We start from the raw sequence: 21,457 nt of genomic DNA, 5'->3' as shown, positions 1-21,457 counted from the left end.
TCCCCTCTATCCCCCACCACTGCATAGAGCGCCATTGGAATGGGGGGTGATTCTGCTGCTCCCCTTCCTTTGTTGGAGTGTGGCTGTGTTGTCTGGCTTGGCTTTGCAACAGGAGTTATAAATAAAAATGTCTCTCCAAGAGTGCGTGACTCACGGTCCTCACCGCAAGGATAACCTCTCTGCTAGGAAACCTGATCTGAGGACCAAACTGCAGTGTGCAGGAATCAAAGACATTGCTCAAATAATGTATTTAATGCAAATGGAGAATGCACAAGCCCTTCACTCCACCTGGGCTGAGGTGGGCTGCAGGGGAAGGTCCCTCTGGACCCCTGACCTGCACCATCCCCGACCTCGAGCTGCCAACAGCCCAGCCCTTGACCTGCTCCAGGGCCTGGTGGTTTCCCTTGGGCAGCAGTGGGTGATGTGGCCTCAGGCAGCTCCAGCCTCAGCATTTCCTCCTGCCACCCTCTGAGGGGGCAGCTTGTGGGTGCTGGTGGGAGGCTGTGTCAGCCCTGTGCCCCAGGGCACAGCCATACCCGTGGTGCCTGGGCACAGCATCCTCCTGGGGTGGGAGCCTGGCCTCATGGGGAGAGGGATGCCCTGTGCCCCAGTGCCCCAGCCCAGGGGGACCTGGTTTATCCCGGGGGTAGGTGACGGCGGGGTGACAGCTGGCTGGGGGATTTGCTGAGGGCATTATTTAATGCTGTGGGTAAATGGAGGAACAGCAGCTAATTCTGGAGCCCATAATCCTCTTCCTCCCCCGGGGATGGGGAGCGTGCCAGTCACGCAGCCGCCGGCGGGCCCCGGGGACAGGCCCCCGGCAGCTCCCCAGGCGTGCTGCGGGCCACAGAGACTCCTGGACCATGGGTGATGTGCAGAAGGTAAGTGGGGTCCGGTGACATCCCACCTGCTCCAGGGTAGGTGAGCAGTACCAACTCTCAGTTGCAGTGCTGGGCGGGCTGGCAGAGCAGGGCTCTCCCCTGAGGACATTCCCCCAGCACACTCAGGAGCTGCCAGAGGTGCTGGGGCAGGGACAGCATACCTGGAGGGGGAGGAATTGAGGCTCTGTGGATCTGCCATGGGGCCACCCCAAGCCTGGACACCTTGGGAGCAGAGCTCAGGCCACAGACACAGGGTAGCCATAGCCAACAGGGCACCCAGTTCTCCCCCTCCAAAACAAGGGAGCTCTGCAGCCACCCGGCACCCCACAGGACTCCCCCAGCATCTCCCTGTGCCCCCCAGGGGCTGCTCTCCGTCATCCAGAAGCTGAAGGGTTCACCAGAGCAGGAGCTCCGCATTGTCCTGCTGGGGCTGGACAACGCGGGGAAGACGACGCTGCTGAAGCGCCTGGCATCCGAGGAGGTCAGCACCATCACCCCCACTCAGGTAGGTGCTGCTGGGGCCCACGGCCAGTGGGGGGGGAGGAGGGAGTGCAGGTCCCAACTGTCCCTTGGGTGATGCCAGAGTTTGTGTCTCTGCTCAGGGTTTTAACATAAAGAGTGTCCACTCGCATGGTTTGAAGCTGAATGTCTGGGATATCGGGGGGCAGCGCTCCATCCGCCCATACTGGAAGAAGTATCTGGGCAGCACAGACCTGCTGGTGAGTGGGGCAGTCCCACACAGCCCTGTGCATGGAGAGATGTGCCCTCTGTGTGGGGCCACCAGCAGTGGTGTGTGGGCCTCACAGAAGGGCTCTGCAGCCGGGCAAGAAGGAGCCCCTGACTGTCTCTTTTGTCCCCACGGCAGATTTATGTCATTGACAGTGCCGACCAGAAGCGTTTCGAGGAGACAGGGCAGGTATGAAGGATCCGGTGGGGTTGGCTGTGGGGTCCTGGCGCTCAGAGATCTGTCTGGCACCAGCTCTTTGAGGGCTGGAGCTGGCAGAGAGGCTGCTTTCAACCGTAGGGCAGTGCTGCAGTGGGGGTCATGCTGTGCCCAGAGTTCTGTGGGAAGGGCTCAAGATCAGTCCCAGCAGGCAGAGGCACCCCCTCTATGGCAGATTCGTGCCCAGCAGCTCCCCTCCAAGCCTGGTGTGCTGCCCGAGGGGTACCTGGCACAAGGGTGACTCTGCCCCAGGTGAGAGTGACTCCTCAGGTGCCAGCCCTGGTCCCAACTCCCCAGCACCAGGTTAGGGAGTAGCAAATTCAGTTACAAACCCTGGGAATAAAGCTCTGAGAGGGGAAGGTGAGACTCTTGAGTGCCAGCCTTGGCTGTTCCAGCACCAGGCGTTGTGGGTGTGCCAGACAGCACGGGACTGGCAGCAGCCTCCTGCAGCTGCCCTTTTCCCCGGGCTCTCAGTGCTGGGAATACTTCAGCCCTCAGAGAACCCTGGGGCTATGGAGCTTCAGGGGGGGCATGTGTCTCCTTTGGAATGTCAAGACATCACAGCTACTTTATCTACAATAAGAGAGAGGGGATGAGGTGGTTTGGGAGCTGAGGTATCCAGCCCACCCTGGGCAGCTCTGGTGAGGGCAGCAGCCCTGGGAGAAGGTTCTCTCTTGGCAGGAGCTGGCAGAGCTCACAGAGGAGGAGTCCCTCATGGGGGTCCCGCTGCTGGTGTTTGCCAACAAGCAGGACCTGGTGACCGCAGCCCCTGCAGATGAAATCGCAGAAGGGCTGAACCTCCACACCTACCGGGATCGGGAGTGGCAGATCCAGGCCTGCTCGGCCCTGTCTGGGGAAGGAGTGCAGGTAGAGATGGGGGCCTGCAGGCTCTGCAGATGTGGGAGAGGACCCAAGGGCCTGCCATGCTCTTGGGGCTGTGCTCACAATCTCTTTTCCCTCCAGGATGGGATGAACTGGATTTCCAGCCAGATCATGAACAGAAAGAAGTGAGAGTTGCAAAGTGCCAGATGGGACTGAGCTGCAGGTCCCTACATCATGGCCAACCCCCTTGGTCCCTCGGCTCCCCCCAAGGCTCTGCTGGGCCCTGAGCCTTAGACTGCCATGCTCAGATGATTTTCCCACCTAGTCTTCCACTAACCAGTTGGCTTCCCCTCTCCCTGCCTCCTGGGCTTCCACGGGCTCCTTGTACCCCTTGACTCTCCTTCAGCCCCTGTGCTGTTGGAGGAAGCACATGTCCCACTGTGTCAAGGGCTCGCACACCTCTAGCATGAGAACCTGCCCAGGATCTGGGGCAAGCACAAAGACAGCGAGGACGTGGCTGGGCAGTCACCAACGGAGGGCTCTCCTTGCCTGGTGCCAGCCCTGGCTGCAACCACTCCCTGTGTGCCGCTGAGAGGCTGCTCTGCCAGAGCCCTTGGGACGCCCAAACCAGGGCTGCCACCGCCTCGCAGCCCATCGAGAGGGATGGGAGATTCCGCCTCCTGACCACCACGGGGCGGAGGAATGGGGTGAGAACCTCTGCGATGGGGTGGGGGGTGGCCCTGCGGCCCTCAATAAAGCTGCTGTGACCTCCACGCTGCCTCGGCCAGTCCCTTGCCACAGTGCCGGGACAGCGCACCCGCTGCCCAGCGAGTCCCGCGGGGTCATTGCCGGGGACGTTCCCGTTCCTGGGTCCCGTCGGGGCGGGTCACGTGTCTCGCGGGCGGCACGAGGCACGCACGTGAGCGGCCCTGGGGAGGGCAGCGAACTACATCTCCCGGCATGCCCCCAGAACCGCCGCGCACGCGCAGGGAGGGTACGCAGACTCCTCCTCCCGAAGCGCAGCGGGAGCTTCTCACTCCCTCTGGCCCCGCCTCCCCTCCTACCATACGCGGGTAGCGGTGTCGCTCACCTTCAGAGGCGGGACCGCGGCGGTGCGTGGATTTCTGATTGGCCGTCGCTGTTGCGGGGCGGGGCCGGGGCGGGGCGCCGGAAGGCGGAAGCGGAGAATGGCGGCGGGTGCGGGCGGGCTGGTGGCCGTGGTCGCGCTGCTGTTGGCGTTGGTCGGGCCGCGCCCGGCGCCCGCCGAGCTCACAGACGGCAACAGCGAGCACCTGAAGCGGGAGCACTCGCTCATGAAGCCATATCAGGGTGAGCGCGGGGCCAGGCGGACGCGCCGTGCGCCCCGAGAGTGACCGGGGCTGATCCGCGCTCTGTTCGCCCCTTTGCAGGCGCGGGCTCTGCCGCGATGCCGCTGTGGGACTTCCAGGGCAGCACCATGGTCACCAGCCAGTACGTCCGCCTGACGCCCGACGAGCGCAGTCGAGAGGGCTCCATCTGGAACCGCGTGGTGAGAGCCCGGGGGGAGACGGGCGGGGGTCCGTGGCGGCCCCGCTGCCTCTCCTGGGTCTCGCCCTGACGCCGCTGGGGTCTCTTCCACAGCCCTGCTTCCTCAAGGACTGGGAGCTCCACGTCCATTTCAAGATCCACGGAGCCGGCAAGAAGAACCTGCACGGGGATGGGCTGGCGCTGTGGTACACGCAGGATCGGCTGGTGCCAGGTCAGTGCGGGTCAGCAGCACACGTACCCTGTCCCAGAAGGCAGCTAGGCAGGGAGGCCCCCCAAGCTCCCTCTGTCTGGTGTGTCCAGTGTGGGAGCAGGTGCCCTCAGCCACCTGCCTGGCAGTGAACAGCTCGTACAGCTCAGAAGTCTGAGCATAAATCCTGACACAGAGCCTTCTGTCTCCAATGTTCTGTCCTGTTCCAGGTCCTGTCTTTGGCAGCAAGGACAAGTTTCATGGACTGGCTATTTTCCTTGACACGTATCCCAACGATGAAGCCACGGAGGTGAGTAGTCCAGGGAGCCTGTGCAGTGCCCAGGAGGCCATTTCCTTCCTTCTCCAAGAGCTTCACACCCAGTCCAAGGAAAAGTCTTCCCTTGCTTGAGCATGGTCTGCTCTTCCTGTCGTAGGAACTGATAAAGGGAAGAGTTTGTATGTGCATTTATGGAGATAAGAAGGTCCTTGCTCCTTCTTGTGTTGCTGTTGGCTACACAGCTGTTTCCCAGGCATTTCCTTCCACACATGAGAGTGGGCACAGGGCTGGTGTAAACCAAGCACTACCTGTTAATATTCATCCTGAGTGTCATTTCCTGAGCTCTGCGCTTTGGTTGCTCATTCCATGATGTTTCTGGTCTTATTTTCTCTTTGCAACCTGGGTGTCTCTGAAAGAAACTCCTAGGCTGGCTCCTTGCTCCAGAATTCCCTGTGGTCACAGTACAGATCAGTCCCATGGGGGCTGGGGATCCTTTTCTTCTGTCCTGCTCTGTGTTTGTTGATCTCATGATGGCACAGTCAGAAAACAAAACTGTGCTTTGAGGTCTGTATCACCAAAAAATGTGATGCTTCAGTCATAAAGCACCTGGAAGTGACCCATCTCCCTGTTGCCTTGATGCTCACGGGAGGTGAATTTCTATCTCCAGTTGGCCTCTCCTGGTGTATAAAATCTACTGGCAACAAAGCCCTGTGTCTGGTTTTGCTGCTTATGTGGGGTTTCTGCCTGTTCTGGGTCTTGTGCTCTGCTCTTACACTTCTTGTGTTCAAGGGAGGACTGGACATGGCACTCAGTGCTCTGCTCTGGTTGACAGGGTGGTGATGGGTCACGGGTTGGACCTGATGTTCTCAGAGGTCTTTTCCAACCAAAATGATTCTGTGATTTTTGTCCAGCCACTCTGCAAGCTTGGGGCCGTCTCTGCCTTGGCCACGTGGTGCAGGGTGGGCTTATTCACAGAATCACAGAATGGGGGTTGTGATGTGAAGATCGGAAGTGGTGACTTGGCTTTAGGCAGAAGAAGCTCTGGCTCAGCTTAGAAGCAGTTTTGTGTGGAGAAGCAGCCTTGACTCCATGGTCCTGTGCTGCATACTCGCTGTGCTCCCACCCTGCTCTCCCTGAGGGCGTGGTAGCCCTGGCAGTGCAGCCCCCCAGCAGCTGCTGTGTGTCCCTCTGCAGCGGGTGTTCCCCTACATCTCGGCCATGGTCAACAACGGGTCCCTGACGTACGACCACAGCAAGGACGGGCGCTGGACGGAGCTGGCCGGGTGTTCCGCTGACCTGCGCAACCAGAACCACGACACCTTCCTGGCGATCCGGTACTCCCGGGGCCGGCTCACGGTGAGCACCTGTGGGGGGTCGTGCACGTTCAGTGGGGTGGGGGCTGCTGGAGCAGTATGTGGCCTGGAGGTGGTTTTCCAGGCTCAGCTGCCTGCCCCTCAAGCACCTCCAGCTCTGAAAGAGCTGCAGGATAGCGGTGAGCATTCCTGGTGTGACCCTGCCCTGGTCTTGCAGGTGATGACTGATGTGGAAGACAAGAATGAATGGAAGAACTGCATCGACATTGCAGGAGTGCAGCTGCCAACTGGATACTTCTTTGGTGCTTCTGCTGGCACTGGAGATCTGTCTGGTGAGAGGGAGCTTTGCTCAGGGGAGCATTTGGTGGTTGGAGCCTGGACGAGGTGACCCTGCCTTGGGAGAAGGGTTGGACTAGATGGTCTCCAGTGGTCCTTTCCAACCCCAACTATTCTGTGATTCTGTGACTGTAACACTGTGGATGCTCTGGATAGCTTCCATGGCTTTCTTTCCCTGAATTGTTCACTGGGCTCTTGCAACCATCTTTAGCAGGAACCTGTGGCTGGGGGAGGGGACACTTGAGAGGCAAGGAACATCTTGGGCTTGCAGTTTGATACCTGGGAATGAGGGTGGCTTGAGAGGGAAGGAGACTGGACCTGGCAGAGCAGGGTCCAAGGGGTGCTCTGAGTGCCTGGACATCTCTCAGAGTTTCTGACAGCATTTGCTGGCTGTTCCACAGACAATCACGACGTTATCTCGATGAAGCTGTTCCAGCTCATGGTGGAGCACCCTGTAGAAGATGAGACAGTTGACTGGACCAAGATCGAGCCAAGGGTCAGCCTCCTTAAGTCCCCCAAAGGTGAGTCCATGGGCTTCAAAGACCTTCCATGGGGGATTGGAATGTTGGGGCTGTGACACCCTGCGAGACTCCGTGGGAGCCAAGCTTGGGACGATCTCTGTAGCTGTTCTTGCTCTTACAGACAATGTGGATGACCCGACGGGAAATTTCCGGAGTGGGCCCCTGACGGGCTGGAAGGTGTTCCTGCTCCTGCTCTGTGCACTGCTGGGCATCATCATCTGTGCCGTGGTGGGAGCCGTGGTCTTCCAGAAGCGCCAGGAGCGGAACAAGCGTTTCTACTAAAGGAACACCTGTGCCCAAACCCATCTTTTCTATGGGGAGCTGTAAAAACTGTGGTTTCTAAACGCTGTTTCTGAGAAATACCAGAAGTATTTTCTTACCTGTCTGTAAGTTTGGCTGTAACCCCCGCCCGGCCCTTGGCCTCCAGCAGATTGGACCAAGGGGGGGTGATGCCCTCTGGACCCCCAGAGCTGTGGTGTGGGAGCCTGGAGGTTGCTCCCCAGTTTTTTCCAGTGCTCCCCCTCCCAGCTGGGACCTGCTGTGCTGCCTGGGGCAGGTGTGAACATGAGGTGAGGGTCTGTGGGGAGGGGGCTGTGAGTGGGGCATTAAAGGACTGACACCACCTGCGGCTCTGTCTCTGTCTGAGGGGGGATAAGGGGATACATGGAGAGAGGATGGGATGGGAAACGCCGGGGGGGGGGCTGAAAGAGCTGGGAGTGAGGGGGGTGCTTTTTCCGGCAGGAGGGGGTCCCAGCTGGGTGGGATGGCAATTTTGGAAGGGTCCCGAAGGAACTGGGAGGGAAGAGTCTGTTCTCTGGAATCTTCGGGGGGCACGCCATGGAAGAGGGGATGTTCCCGGAGGAGAGGAGCCCCGGTGGTGGCGGGCGGTGCAGGAGGAGGCGGGGGGATGTCCTCGGCGGTCGGTCCCGCCCCCGTCCCGCCCCGCCGGCGGAAGGGAAGCGTGTCCGTGTTTCCGGGAGGTCGGGGGGGAGCGGCGGGCGCCGCCAGCGTGTCCCCGGGGCGGCGGGGCCGGGCGGGCGCCATGGGCCCGGCCCGCCGCAGGGACGCGCTCCGGCTGCGCGGCGGAGGGTGAGCCCGGCGGGGCACGGGGGGACGGGGGTGGCACCGGGGGGTCCGGCGGGGCGGGGGATGGGGGGATCTGGGGATGGGGGTCCCGCCGCCCGCTGACCCCGCGCCGTGCCCCAGGTCCCCGCCGCTCCCGCGGCTCTTCCCCGGCCGTCTCTCCGCCTTCCCGCTGTTCCTCCTGGCGCTGCTCCTGGGCTTCGCTTCGCTGCTCTGGCTCCAGCTCAGCTGCTCGGGCGAGGGGCCGGTGCCCGACGGGCAGGACCGGGGGACTCCCCGCCAGCCCTGCCCGCCCCCCGCCCCGCTCCAGCCCGCCCGGGACGAGCCGTCGTGGGGCCCGCACCGGCTGGCGCTGCTGGTGCCCTTCCGAGAGCGCTTCGAGGAGCTCCTGGCCTTCGTGCCCTACATGCACCGCTTCCTCAGCAAGAAGAAGATCCGTCACCACATCTTCATCCTCAACCAAGTGGATCATTTCAGGTAGCGTCTCTCCCTGTGTCTACGGACGAGGGGCCCTTCCTGAAGCTCTATCCCTGCCATGAGCTCTGGGAGGGTCTTCTGGAGAAGCAGAGTGCCAGGGCAGCGGGACATCGTGGGCAGAGTGTGATGCTCTGCTCAAATTTGCTCATTCTAGAGCTCAGAGAGAGACGAAGGTGTTTTGCTTCCCTTTTCCTTAGCAAGAATCACAGAACCCTCTACCCCCTGGGTATTTTAGCTTTCTCCCCCCATGTCACAGGTCTGCAGCAGCAAATATCTGGCGACTCTGAAATTCAAAGAAAGACCATGGGGTGTTTGGAAACACTATTGCTTGTCCCCAGCTCGCTCTGCATGGAGAAGCAGGGGTGCAGTTTCAGGACAAGGAGTTTGTGTGTCCCTGTTTGGGGACTGGTTGACATTGAGCATTGAGGAGCATGACAGAGGGATGTGAAGGGACAGTGGCTGCTGTGTGTGGCACTGAGACCCCCCGATCCCGTGGCAGGTTTAACAGGGCATCCCTGATCAACGTGGGCTTCCTGGAGAGCGGCAACGACACTGACTACATTGCGATGCATGACGTCGATCTCCTGCCCCTCAACGAGCACCTGGACTACAGCTTCCCGGAGACAGGGCCCTTCCATGTGGCATCCCCAGAGCTGCACCCACTCTACCACTACACGACCTACGTGGGTGGCATCCTGCTGCTCACCAAGCAGCACTACGAGTTGGTGAGCGCATGGGCGGGTTGTTCTGGATGCTTTGGGGCAGGGGCTACAACATTATCATGGTGAAGAGTTTTGTGCTACATGCTTGGGAAGCAGGGAAAGGAGTCAAAATGGTTTGGGACAGAGCCTGTGGTCTGACCTGGTGGTAGGGGCAGGAGAGGGGAGGCTGCCCTGGTGTTCAGGGCTTGTGCTGCTGGTGTCTGCTCCTCTGAGGCCGTGGAGCTGTGCTGGACCTTGGCCAGTGCTGCTCTTGTTCCAGTGCAATGGCATGTCCAACCGCTTCTGGGGCTGGGGACGAGAGGACGACGAGTTTTATCGACGTATCAAAAGAGCTGGTCTCCAGGTAAGGGGTCTCCGTGCCCTCCTGGGTTGGAATTGCCCTTTTTCTTGTCTCTTTGCCTGGTCTCTGCTGTGGCTACCCAGGTTGGGGCCTGAGGAAGGCAGCCCTGCACTCCCTCCTTCAGCAGCAGGTGCAGGAGTTTTCCAGTGGCTCTGCAGAAACTTTGCTCTTCTCCCAGGTTCGTCGTCCTTCTGGAATCACAACTGGATATGAGACTTTCCAGCACCTGCATGACCCAGCCTGGAGGAAGAGAGACCAGAAGCGCATTGCTGCACAGAAGCAGGTGAGAGCTGTGGTCAAGGGGAACCACGGGAGGCTTGGATTGTGATCACCGCATGCTCTGAGACCTCATTGCTCATGTCCTCCCCTGCCAGCTCTCTGCTCCCTCCCCAGGCACTGGGTGTTTCCCACTTCCAATGTGGGCTGAACAGTCCTTCTCTTCCCCAGGAGCAGTTTAAGGTGGATCGGGAGGGAGGTTTGAACAACGTGAGGTACCGAATCGAATCACGGACTGATCTGAGCGTGGCAGGAGCCCCTTGCACTGTCCTTAATATCTTGCTGGACTGTGACACAAATGAGACCCCCTGGTGCACGTTTGGCTGAGCCCATCCCCGTGTGTCAGTCGTGTGCGCTGTGCTGGTGCCAAGACTCCGAGGCTACCATAGAGCTGGTTGGAGTAGGCAAGATTTTGGCAGCAGATGACTATGGCAGTGCTGGTGAGACATGGAGGAACAGACGAGGCTGAGAACTGGGTTTTGCTGGGACCAACAGAAGAGGCTGAGAGTGGGACTCGGTGGTGTTGCTGCTGGTGCTGGTGCTGCCTCCCAGAGCAGGCACAGGAGGAGGTTTTCCTGTGCTGGACATGCCTGAGCTGCCACTCAGCTCAGAGGACAATAAAGACCTGTCAGGGCAGTTGTGAGTTGTGAATGCCCTGGGCTGTGCTGTACCACTCTGTTTTCCTGCTTTCTTTACCTTCCTGGCTTCACTGGTTTGGCCCTGGGGGTGCTCTGTGTGACAGGCTGGGCACTGCTCTGATTCGGAGGCCAAGCCAGTCTGAAATGGGCTCTGAGATGGTGCCTGTTCCAGCTGCCAGGTACCCCCAGGGCTGGGCTGTGGTCACTCAACTGCAGGAAGTGGTTGTGGTTAAGCTGTGCCCTGAGCCCCAGGATCCACAGCCCTGCTGGATGTCAGCAGTTGTAGGCCAGGACCTCTCTTTGGAGTAAGGAGAAGAGTTCTGGCTTGAGCTGCTCCTCTCCTTGTCTGCCCTCTGTGGAATATGCTGCCTCAGCCTGTCTGAGGGGGTTGGAGAACTGGATGTCTCCGCAGAAGTGCTGAGGGGAACTGGGATCTGCTCTAGTCCTGCATTCCCTGTCCTGGGAAGGACTGGCTGCCAGGCTCACTGCAGTGCTGGTGGAACTGGGGGAATGGTGTGGGCGAAGTGTGGGAATTGGGACAGTCACCCCTAACTCACCTGAGCTGAGAGTAACAAGAGCTGCTGTGGGCAAGGCAGAGGCTGGGGTGTTCCTGTTGAAGGTGGGAACAGGGGGGTTTGATGAGGGAAGGGCAAGTCTGGGGGTGAACCAGGCTGCAGCTCCCACCTGCTCACTCCAGCCACCTGGCACTGTCTCACTGCCAGGACAGTTTCTCCCATGTCATGGCAGGACAAGGACCTGGGTGGGGAAGTTGGGAAGGTCCCAGTGGGTGAGAAGGGATGCTGGGGGCTGCCGGTTGTTAAGGTTTAGTAGAAATCAGCCACACCAGCAGCTTCTTCTAAGAACTGGGTTGTGTAGAGCTGGGCAGGAGGGACCCTCAGGACCCAGCTGTTGAGACCCAGGTGGGAGCAGTGGCTGTGGAACAGCACCTGGTCCATGCCTGCTCATGCTGGGAGTGAACCGGCACTGTGACCTCTGGGATGCTGCCACTCACCCTCATCTGCTGAAGGTGGCAAATGCCTGATGACTCTCAAGGGAGACCCCTGCCAACACTGGGCTCCCCTCCTCCATCACCAGCCTGTCCTGGCCATGGCCTTGGGCTGCTGTGTGGATGGAGCTGTGCCACTTCAGAGTGGAGGGTGCTCAGGCTGCCTCACAGATGGTGCCATGTGTAGGCCTGCACCAAGCTGACTCTGGGGTTTTGGCACATGTTTTGGGTACTGTTGCCTCCTCAAGCTGGGTAAACCCCATTGAACAGCCAGTACCCCTCTGTTCAGCCCTGTCACCAGCATTGGCACCAGGCCCTCCACATTTCCTGGCCCGTTCTGTCCTCGTCCCCTGCCTGGCACTTCCCAGAGTGGTCTCTTTGCATTCCCAGACAGAAGCTGTTGCCATCCTGGGAAGATGAGCAGCTCTGGGGAGGAATGCTGGGATGAGGGAGGCAGAAGCATCAGAGCCAAGTGAGGGGGTCGTGTACCATGTAGGAATGGGGTGTCTGGAGAGATCTGGTGCCATCTGCTCTCTGTGCTGCTCTAGAGCTGGGAGAGGAGTCTGGTGCCCTCAGATGGAGTGTGAGGGGGGCTGTCTCCAAGGCAGGGGTCATGGTGGCTGTGCAGGGTGGTGAGGATGAGGCTGTGCTGCTTTGCATCATGGAAGGGACAGGCCCAGCCTTGAGGTATGAGGATGTGCTGCCCAGGAGTTCCCATTGGCCTCTCCAGCCCAGTGGCCCCAAAGCAGCACTGATAGCTGGCGCGAAGATTGCTGGTTGGCTTGGACACCCAGTGCACTCCTCTAGAGGTGTTCCCAGGACCACTCATGTCCCTCGCTGTGGGCAGCCAGAGGGAGATGTCAGCCTAGCAGCCCCACTCCTGTCTCTCCATGGTGCGGGTTTTGGGATTGGCCACCTGTGTTCCAGCCACTTCCTGGTGCCTGAACCACAGCCAGGGCTGGCAGAGGCAGATCAAAGTATTTCTCTACACCGTTCAAAATAGATGACACAATTTTGGGCAGGTTTCATGGAGACGTAGCTGTGCAGAAACAGAGCATATGTGCACCTCACACTTCGCTCAGCGCTACAGGCTCCTCTCCCGCTGCCTGGCAGCTATTTCTCAGCTCTGCTTGCAGCCCCCTCACCCTCCAGTTGCTTTTGTGGAAGAGGCGCCATGCCGGAGACCTGACTTCCTTTTATAGCCCTGAATGTGACTCGGAGGTCGCTCAGCTCCACTCCCCCCACGCACTTCGATATCAGCAATAGCCCAGTGGGAAGGGATGAATTTTTTCCCTGTTGCCTTCCTGCAGATGGATAACACTCTGCCTGCTGTCCCAGGAATCCTGCAGAGCTGAGCAAGAGGCCTCCCAGCGTTCTCAGGCTCTCAGCAACCCTGAGGAGAGCATCAAAATGCTCAGGGGCAGAGAGGGTCCCTGGAGTCCCAGCCCTGCCCCTCTGCGAACCCCCTTCTGAGGTCCCAATTGCTGCCAGTGAGGCTGTGTGGGGGCTGCTGCAGGCACAGCAATCAAAGGCTTTTATTGCTGGGTTGTTCTAAACCGGATGGTTCTGGAGCTGTTTGCTGGTAAAAAACGTGAAATTGCTTTAGTATCATGGTGGGGAGGATTGGGGGGTAAAGTGGGCAGAGTGGAGACTGGGGAAATACTGATGGGAGGCAGGAGCATTTCTGCCCAGAGAAGGGGGCATGGAGTGTCCCGGGCAGTGTGGGAACTGCTATCCCAGGGAGACGAGCTCAGAGCACGGTGGAGCAGGAAACGGGGCAGACGGGAAGGAGGGGTGTGGCTGTGACCAGCACCCGTTCCAGTCAGCCTGGCATCACTGGAACCTGCCCGGTCCAAGCCCCGTGGGATGATGCCTGTCCCTGTGGGCTGCCGGTGGGGCCCCGTTCATGGCTGAACTCCAGACAGAGAGCTAGGGCATTGCAGACACATTCCTGGTGCCAGCAGGGTGGGAAATGGCAATGTTGAGAAGGGTCCCCCTATTCAGAGTACACATGTGCTGCCTCTCCGGCGTGCGGTGGGGAACAGGGGGCCGGAGGGAGCGGAGCGTGCCTTGGCAGCGCACCGAGGACACTGCCAGCATGTGAGCCCGGCGAGCAGGGACCGGGGACGGTGTGTGTGTGTGTGGGAGAGCACTGGCAGCACAGCTTGAGGACTCGGGTGTGCGGGGGGAGTAGGGGGGGAGCTGGCAGCGAGCGGGGCCCCGGAGTGCGAGAGTGCCGGGTGCGTGCGTCCCCCAGGCTGGGGACGGTGCGGGTGCGATCCCTCCCTGGGGACAGACGGGCACCGCGCCGTGGGGACGGAGCAGGGCTGCCGCAGGTGTCCTGCTCCACGAGGAGGCCGGGACGCCGGTGACCAGGTCCAGCCCGTGCCGGGATCCCCGCTCCCTGCGGCTGCCACACTGCAGTGAGCGGCAAGTGACAAAACCGGCTCCGGGCCAGGCCGTGGCAGCGCTGATTCACAGGGATGGAGCGTGTCGCGTCTCGCTGGCGCCAGGCCAGGCGCTGGAGCAGGTGGGGGTACACACCATGTCCCCTGGGGCTTTGTGGGGCTCCTGCCCACCCGTGGGTGCTGTGAGGGGGAGGCACGGGGTTGTCCTGCAAGAGGAGGGTGCAGGGATTGTCCCACGGTGCTGAGGCCCCTCTCCACTCCACAGGTACGAAGCAAAATATTTCTCTCCACCCTCGCCGGGCGATACTCGGGAACATCAGCCCCGCGCTACGGTGAGGGCCACCGGGGGCCGACTGGGCGCCGCTGCTGAGCCCGGAGCTGTAGCTCGGGGGGGGTTTGCGGGGATCTCCCCGCGCTTTCGTGGGGGGGAGGTTTGCGCAAGGAGCTCTCGGCGCCGCACGCAGCCAGCCCGCCCTGCCCCGCCCCGCTGGTGGGCACGGCCGAGCCGCCCCCCTCCTTCCTCCTTCCTCCTCCTCTTTCCTCCTCCTCCTCCTCCTTCCCGCCCCTCCCGTCCCACCGCCCCCGCGCCGCGATTTGCCGGTGCCGGCCCCGCCCGCCGCCCCGCGCGGCCGCGGCCGAGGGGCGCGTTCAAACGCGGCGAGGGAAGGAGCGCGGAGCGGAGCCGTGCGGGACCGCAGCGCCGCCGGCATGGTGAGTGCGGGGCCGGGGGGCTCCCGGGGCGCCCCATCCCCCTTCCCCGGTGTGCTCCGGCGTGCGGGGCTTTGTCCTGGGCTCGGCCCCGGGGACCGACCGCCCCCTCCGCCTTGCCCGTGCCGGAAATTCCGGCGGGGCTGCGGGAGGCGCAGGGGGGGCTGTGCGGGAACCCGCGCTCGCCTTCCCGCAGCACCCCTTGCGCCTCCGCGCAGCCCCGCCGTGCCCTCCCGCGTGGAGTGGGAAGGGGAGAGAATTTGTGGCCGTATCTTGCCCGGGCACGGCCAGGGTTGGGAACAGATCCCGAAGGAGCCAGGCTGGCCGGACCGGTGTTTTGCCGCCTGGAGGGTGATCCCCTCCCTGCCGCAGGCAGGACACCTTCGGGTTCCCCCGGCGTTTCCCAAAGCTCCCACAACCTGACCTACTTCCTCGGCCGCCTGTGCCGGGAGGAGCCGCTGCGGGGCTCGGCCAAGCTGCTCCCCAATGCCGGGGGCTGCATGAGCATCCACTCCCCTGCCGCACCACCATGGGAACATCCATGTCCCCCATCCCTGTGCACGCCCCGTGGCACCGCAGGCATGCCAGATCCTTCCAGAGGATCTGGTGCCCTTCGTGGGGTGCTGATGCCCGGAGCAGGTGCTGGGCTCGCAGAGGGAGGTGACAGCGCAGGCCGGGAGCTGTCAGACAGGTTTGTGCGTGGCAGCAATTAAAAGCCGGGTGTTTGTTTACGCGGCGCGTGGTGCTGAGAACCAGGGCAGCTTCCTGGGTGTAACCCGGCCCTGGAGCCCTCGGCAAGGCTGGAAGCCGTGCTGGGGGCTCTGCCTCGCCCCTGCCACGCTTGCTGTGTCCCCTGCACTGGTATGAGGACATTGTCCCTCTCCCTAGTGCTGGGGAGCCAGAGCCAAGGCCGAAGACGTCCTCTCATCCTTCCTCCCCCCGGCCACCTGCGCAGGAAGCTGCATTGTCCCGTCAGCATCCTGCCCCTTCCCACCGCCCTCACGCCATGTCCGGCCACGGGGTCCCCAGCACGCACACAGCTGCTGGGCTGTGGCTGCCTCATCCCTGCCTGGTGCTGGAGTGGAAATGCCTGTGGATGTAGCGAGTCCGTGTGCAGCTTGCCCTGTGAGGTGCAGGAGCCCATGCCGTGAGGGAAGCGTCCCCGTGGTGGTGGAGAGGTGCCTGTCACCTGCACACCCTGGGGAGGGCAAGCTGATGGGCATCCCCAGGGGCGTTCTGGGGAGTTCCCCAGAGGGTGTCCGGACCCAGAGGTCCTGGCAGGGCGGGTGGTGCTGTGGGGCTGGGGCTGGCGCCAGGCCCGGGCAGGTGCTGCCGGCTCCCGAACTCGCCCGCCTGGCTGGGCGGCAGGTGCCTGTTCTGGTGGCAGCCCCGGCCGCGGGCGGGAGGTGGGGCTGGGTGTGGGAGGGAGGCGCTGCACCGTTGGGGGGGGCAGCAGCAGGGAGCCCCTGCCTTGGTGTGTGCTGTGCCCTGGCACCCCTTCGCTCGGCTCCCCCAGGGAGCTGCATGGGAGATGATGGGTCTGTCCCAGTGCCAGGAGCCCAGGTGGGTCCTTGGGGCTGGCTAGGAAGGGGGGGTGCCGGGAGTTTCACGGTCCTGATTGCCCGGTGTCACTGACTCTGTCTCTCCCCCAGCAGTGCTGGTACTGGGCTTTTCTCTAATTCTCCATGGCAGCAGCACAGGGTCCTGTGACCTGTGAGCCCGACACCCGTGTCCTCGGCACCTACCTCTCCTCGGAGCCTGTCGGCGTCGTTGGCAGCATGGGCAGCGTGGGCAGCCTAGTGGAGAAGCAGGATCTGTCCCCTCTGGAGCTGCGGGCCCCGCTGGGGGGCTCACGGGGGCTTCGGCAGCCCGACGGCTTGTTGCGGAAGGGGCCGAGCCAGCGGGAGCTCTTCGGGTACCTGCACGGGGCCAAGAAGGAGATGCGGTCGGAGCGGAAGCACCAGACATCAGGCGCCTGCTACAAGAGGGACTACGAGAGTGACCGCGAGAACCGATCCCCCGAGCGCTGCTCCCGGGAGCATCACCGTGGGGCTGACTTCTCCAAGAGCTCCCTGCCAGAGCGGGGCCGCTTTGACAAGGTGAGGCTGTGGGCACCGTGCAGGATTCTGGAATAAGTCCTGGTCTATGAGAGGATGGGGTGGAGCAGAACAGTCCATGCCCCCCTGAATGGGATGTGGGGATTTGAACCCCCTGGCTGTGGGGGCTGTTGGGCTTATGCTGACTCTGCTCTTGTTTTTCAGTGCCGTATCAGGCCTTCGGCCTTCAAGGCGGTGGCTGGGAAGGGGCTGGTCTCCATGCAGGGCCTGTCCTCGTCCAAGGGGCAGAAGTTGTCCAAGAGCAACGGGAGCCTGCACACGTTGCTGTCACAGAGCAGCACAGCAGCCCCACAGCATGGCCCGCTCCGCACCCACCTGCTCCACGCCATCAGCCTGGATGAGGCCTCTGACTCCAGTCACAACTCCATCCAGAGCTTCCCATCATACGGCTCCCGCCTCAAACCTGCCCAGAGCCAGTTCAGCGCCTCCATGGGCCACATCAACCACATTGGAGGCTCCTTGGACAGGGTCTCCCGGAGCCCCAGGGACCCGCTGGCCCCTGAGAAGGTGCCCCTGTCCTGCAAAAGCATGGCCACGCTGAGCCGGCTGCAGAGCCCCGGTGAGCCCCCGCCACCCTATGAGTTCTCCTACTCGCTGGAGGACGCGGTGAAGCAGCTGGAGGATCGGCTGCAGGAGACAGGAGGGGAGCTGCGGCAGCTCAAGAGGAGTCTCAGCGAGACTGAAGACCCCTTCACGCAGGTGAGCTGTGGGGCTGGGGTGGGGCTGGGGCAGTGCTGGGTGCCCTGGGCAGGGCTGTGGGACAGTGATGTCTGGGTAAAAGGAGCTGCTGTGGTGGGTGATAGGCTGGAATGCCCAAGCGCAGGAGGACCCAACATCACGGGACCTTCTGGGATCCCTCCCTGGGGCTTTGGACTCTGACCACTGTCCACCTGTGCTGGCAGGTGTTTGAGGACAAGCAGCGGCTGTGGCTGGACGAGCTGGAGGACCTGAAGCAGATGTACATGGCCCGGCTGCAGCAGGTGATGCAGCAGGCGCAGCGCGGGCAGCGGGCACTGCAGCTGCAGCTCTACAAGGCACAGCAAGAGAAGAAGCGGCTGCAGGAGGAGCTGAGTCTGCAGCAGTGCCAGTGTGAGGAGCCCAAGCTCCGGCAGCCCCAGGGAGAGCGTGGCAGCCCCAAGCTGGAGGAGACCAAGTGGGAGGTGAGTCCCCTTCTTTCCTTCCCTGTTGCCACCCTCCTGGTTGTGGAGCCAGGATGAGCGCAATGGTTCCCTGCTCCAGTGTAACTCGTGGCCACAGGATGGGGGGGATTAGCCAGGTGTGATGTTCATGGTCTCCCAGGAGGACAATCTGGGGTGCTGCCACCCCTGGGGTCCTGATTCTCCCAGTCCTTCCTCACTGCTTGCCTGTGCCCTACAGGTGTGCCAGAAGGCAGCAGAGATCTCCCTGCTGAAACAGCAGCTCCGGGACACCCAGGAGGAGATGGCTCAGAAGCTGGGTGAGATCTTCAGCCTGAAGACGCAGCTGCGGGAGGCCAAGGCGGAGGTCCAGGCCAAGGACTCCCAACTGGCACAGCTGGCAGACTCCTTCCAGAGTCCCCCAGAGCCCAGCACCTCGATGCCTCTTGGTGATGACCCCATGCCATCGTGCCAGGACTTCCCTGGCTGCGAAACTGATGACTCCAAGTGCCGCGGCCTCCACAGCGACACGGCGGAGCCCCTGGAGCGGCAGGTGGAGTGGCTGTGGGCAGAGCTGCTGCGGGAGCGGCGTCAGGGCCAGCTGCAGGCTGTGAACTTTGAGCTGGAGAGGAAAACCTGGCAGGAGGAGAAGGAGAAGGTGCTGCGGTACCAGCGGGAGCTCCAGGCCAGCTACATGGAGATGTACCACCGGAGCCAGGCGCTGGAGCGGGAGCTGCGACAGCTGCGGTCGGAGCCCAGGGATGTTGGGACCGACTCACCCTGGATCGAGCGGGTGGAGTCCTCGAAGATCTGAGGGATGGGATGCCAGTGGGACTGTGAAGGGGGAACATCTCTTGCTGCTGCAGCGGGACGATCTCAGGGTGTGCACAAGGACTGGCCACTTGGCACTGCTCTGGGCCGAAGGACTGATTGCAACAGGGGAGCTTTTCCTTCTTGCAGCGCTTCAGGCCCTTCTGGTGGGGGTCTCTGGAGAGCAGGGGGCCATCTGTGCCAGGGTGGGGGTCTTGCATGTGCCCCGTGCTCTGACTCCAGGAGCATTTGCCCTGTGATTCCTTCTGCCATGGGGGGCAGAAACCAAGCGCCCTGTGAAACATTCCCTGTCCCTCCTGCTCTGCTGCCCCTGTTCCTGCAACCCAGTAACTTAATATCTTGTGAGGAGAAGCTTGAGCCCTGTCACCACCCCACTGCCTTGCTGTGGGGGTTCCACCTGCTGCTCGCAGTGGCCTTGTCATCAAGGCCATGGAGCTGCTGGTGCCACTGGGAAGGCAGAGGAGGAAACCCTGATGAGTGCTGGTACTGCTGGGATGGGGCAGCTGCGCCAGCACCTCTGCTGGGGCTTCCCATGTCCCCAGTGTGGGGCTGCTCTGCAGCGGAGGTGGTTGATGCAGCTTCCCTCAGGCTGAGAGAGGCAAGTGCCTTGTGCAAGGAGGGATGGGAACTGGTGCCCTGCTGCACTAGGAGGAACTGGGGAGGGGAACAGGACATGTGGGCAGGGATGTGTGTGAGCTGGGGAAGAGGCTGGGGTCTCCCCTCCCAAGGTGGGTGAGGGAGAGCTGGGGGAACCCCAAGGTGCTGGGAGGAAGAAGCCCTGCTCCATGTCTGTAACAGCAGAGCCCCACACCCCATTCCTGCAATAAACCTGTATTTCTCTCTCCCGGCTTCTGCTTCCCTCGGGGTCTGGGGGATTCTGACTGCGTGGGTGGGGGGGGGCTGCAGGCTGGCCTGGGCCTGCCCAGCGCAGGGCCCCGCCCCAGCACAGCCGTGCAAGGGTGGGTGGTACAACCAGTCAAGGTATTGAGGTGGGTGAGTCACAGTGGGGCCAGGGGTGGTGCCCCTGGAGCGGTTTAATGCAGCCATGGACCCTCCAGCCTTCCTGCCCTGAGCACCAGGACCATGTTCTACAAACACACAGACACCTTTATTCACCCCCACAGTGCTCCCCTTCCCCCCCCCAGTCAGTGCTCTCGGTGGTGTCCCCACAAATGGCCATGAGGCCCCTGGGCAGGGGCACAGGGACCTGTCACGACCCTGCAGGGCACAGCCAGTCCCCGGCTCTTCACAGTGGCAGCGGAAGAGATGACACCTCCTCCAGACACTCGTCGTAGGCCTCCTGGTACTCCTCGTGGGGCTTGATCATGATGACGCAGGTCGGGCGCTTGGAGCCGGCTGCAGCTCCCAGGTCCTGTGGGAACAGTGAGACTGTGGGGTGCCAGGTCTCTTCCTGAGGGGAGAGGCTCAGGACCAGCTCACTGCATTCCCTGGTCTAATGCAAGGAATCTCTCCGCCAGCCCATCTACCCAAAGCCCTCTGGACTTCTGCTGGGTTCAAGAGCCCTTTTCTCAGCTTGAGTCCTACAAGCTGGAAGCAAAGGCCTGGGATGGCACCTGGCACAAGGGGCTGGCACTTGGCTCATGTGCCATGCTTCATCCCCAGAGCAGGATCTGCAGAGCTGCCTGCATGAGGCTGAAGCTCCAAAGACACCTCCCCTCGCTCCCAATTTCCAGCCCACGAAGAGGGTACTGGTCGCAGCTCACAACTGAGGAGGGAGAAATTCTCCTGGCTGTGTCCCAGAGGGCTCTTGTCCCTGATATCCCCCAGGGCTGCTGAGGGAATCGATTGTGGCAAACAGTTCTGTGATCTCATAGTGAAACACTCCTATACCTCCCCCATGTCCGTTCTGTGGCAAGCACCAGGTTCTTTACCTGGTCACTGCATCTGCACCTCCCCAGGATGGCTCCAGTCACAGCCTGGACTCCTCACAGGGGCTGGTTCGCCCCCAGCACTCACCGATTTGGAAGGGACATAAGCGTAGGGGAGGCTCCTGTCCTCGCACATGATGGGGATGTGGCAGTACACATCGATGGGCAGCGTGTCCCCAGCCAGCACCGTGATCCTGCAGGGAGAGCCGTGTCAGTGGCAGGGCTGGACCAGAGGGGCCGCGGGCCGGAGCTGCACTTACCCCTTCTCGCCCTTGTTGATGAACTTCTGCACCTCCTTCACACCGCGGCGGATCTGCTTGTGCTTGGCCGCTGCAAGAGAACCACGGAGTGAGGGATGGGAGTGAGGGGCTGGAGAGAACCACGGAGTGAGGGAGGGGAGTGAGGGGCTGGAGAGAAGCACAGAGCGAGGGGCTGCACCACGCCATCGCCATGCCTCAGCCCGGCCCCGCCTCCGCCATATCCCGGCGCCGCCAGACCTTTCCTGATGCACTTGTAAAGCTTCCGCGTGAGCTTGCGGGACGCGAGGGGCTGCGCGATGGGGTTGAGGAAGTCGAGCTGCTCCCGGTACGAGCGCTCGGGAGCCGCCTCCGCCTCGGCCGCCGCCTCGGGCTTGTCCCGCGCCATGGCCCGCGCCGGCCGCTTCCGCTGCCGGGGCACGCGCCGCGCCGGGGCGGGACATGCGGCTCCCCGCCAGCCAATTGGCAGCTGCGCTGTCGCTGACAGACAGCCGCGCTGGCCAATGGCAAAGCACCCACTTACCGGTTCCGCACCCCGGCCCCGCCCTCCGTCCCATAGCGCCGGCTCCGATCCCAATCGCAGTTCCAGCCCCGGCTCCAGTCCCAATCCCAGTCGCAGTTCCAGTCCCAGTGCTGGCCCCAGTCTCAATCTCCGTCCCAGGCCCGGCCCCAGTCCCTGTTCGAATTCGAGTTCCAGCCCCAGTCCTGTCTCAATCCCCATCCCAGTTCCAGTCCGAGTCAGACACACCAGGACAAGTTTCA

At 62.0% G+C, this 21,457-nt stretch overlaps 5 protein-coding genes across 8 annotated transcripts; 4 read left to right on the top strand and 1 right to left on the bottom strand.

Moving 5' to 3' along the window:
* The first annotated feature begins 863 nt into the window (after window positions 1-863).
* LOC135422830 (ADP-ribosylation factor-like protein 3) lies at window positions 864-3,419 on the top strand. The gene is given in 7 exon segments (XM_064672336.1): window positions 864-881; window positions 1,146-1,223; window positions 1,225-1,386; window positions 1,484-1,600; window positions 1,747-1,797; window positions 2,506-2,691; window positions 2,788-3,419. Coding segments are annotated over 7 exon segments (660 nt in total). The 3' UTR covers window positions 2,836-3,419.
* A 388-nt stretch (window positions 3,420-3,807) lies between these two features.
* Window positions 3,808-7,429, top strand: LMAN2 (lectin, mannose binding 2). Its single transcript, XM_064671820.1, has 8 exons — window positions 3,808-3,975; window positions 4,056-4,174; window positions 4,267-4,384; window positions 4,591-4,670; window positions 5,832-5,993; window positions 6,168-6,282; window positions 6,688-6,807; window positions 6,929-7,429. The coding sequence occupies exons 1-8, from the start codon at window positions 3,834-3,836 to the stop codon at window positions 7,087-7,089; spliced, it is 1,017 nt and encodes a 338-aa protein (XP_064527890.1). The 5' UTR covers window positions 3,808-3,833; the 3' UTR covers window positions 7,090-7,429.
* Window positions 7,430-7,699: 270 nt separating this feature from the next.
* On the top strand, window positions 7,700-10,375 carry B4GALT7 (beta-1,4-galactosyltransferase 7). Its single transcript, XM_064671810.1, has 6 exons — window positions 7,700-7,896; window positions 8,014-8,367; window positions 8,867-9,092; window positions 9,349-9,432; window positions 9,608-9,712; window positions 9,877-10,375. The coding sequence occupies exons 1-6, from the start codon at window positions 7,715-7,717 to the stop codon at window positions 10,030-10,032; spliced, it is 1,107 nt and encodes a 368-aa protein (XP_064527880.1). The 5' UTR covers window positions 7,700-7,714; the 3' UTR covers window positions 10,033-10,375.
* Window positions 10,376-13,736: 3,361 nt separating this feature from the next.
* Window positions 13,737-19,395, top strand: N4BP3 (NEDD4 binding protein 3). Of its 4 annotated transcripts, none has more exons than XM_064671786.1 (5): window positions 13,737-13,879; window positions 16,121-16,564; window positions 16,727-17,281; window positions 17,485-17,742; window positions 17,960-19,395. In XM_064671786.1, exons 2-5 carry the CDS (start codon window positions 16,151-16,153, stop codon window positions 18,530-18,532), a joined length of 1,800 nt encoding a protein of 599 aa, XP_064527856.1. In that variant the 5' UTR covers window positions 13,737-13,879; window positions 16,121-16,150; the 3' UTR covers window positions 18,533-19,395. The 4 variants fall into 4 exon arrangements, with proteins under 4 accessions (XP_064527856.1, XP_064527854.1, XP_064527855.1 ...); XM_064671784.1 differs by lacking the exon at window positions 13,737-13,879 and adding an exon at window positions 14,328-14,468; XM_064671785.1 differs by lacking the exon at window positions 13,737-13,879 and adding an exon at window positions 14,342-14,468 and having other exon boundaries at window positions 16,118-16,564.
* A 240-nt stretch (window positions 19,396-19,635) lies between these two features.
* Window positions 19,636-21,115, bottom strand: NHP2 (NHP2 ribonucleoprotein). The gene is made up of 4 exons (XM_064671802.1): window positions 20,936-21,115; window positions 20,699-20,768; window positions 20,527-20,632; window positions 19,636-19,921 (listed from the first exon to the last, which is right to left on the bottom strand). Exons 1-4 carry the CDS (start codon window positions 21,081-21,083, stop codon window positions 19,796-19,798), a joined length of 450 nt encoding a protein of 149 aa, XP_064527872.1. The 5' UTR covers window positions 21,084-21,115; the 3' UTR covers window positions 19,636-19,795.
* Between the last annotated feature and the right edge of the window lie 342 nt (window positions 21,116-21,457).

Source organism: Pseudopipra pipra, chromosome 15 (genome assembly GCF_036250125.1).
Source record: "Pseudopipra pipra isolate bDixPip1 chromosome 15, bDixPip1.hap1, whole genome shotgun sequence".
Classification (NCBI taxonomy): Eukaryota; Metazoa; Chordata; class Aves; order Passeriformes; family Pipridae; genus Pseudopipra; species Pseudopipra pipra.
The sequence above is the reverse complement of the archived record's forward strand: the minus strand, read 5'-3'. Positions and strand labels throughout refer to the sequence as shown.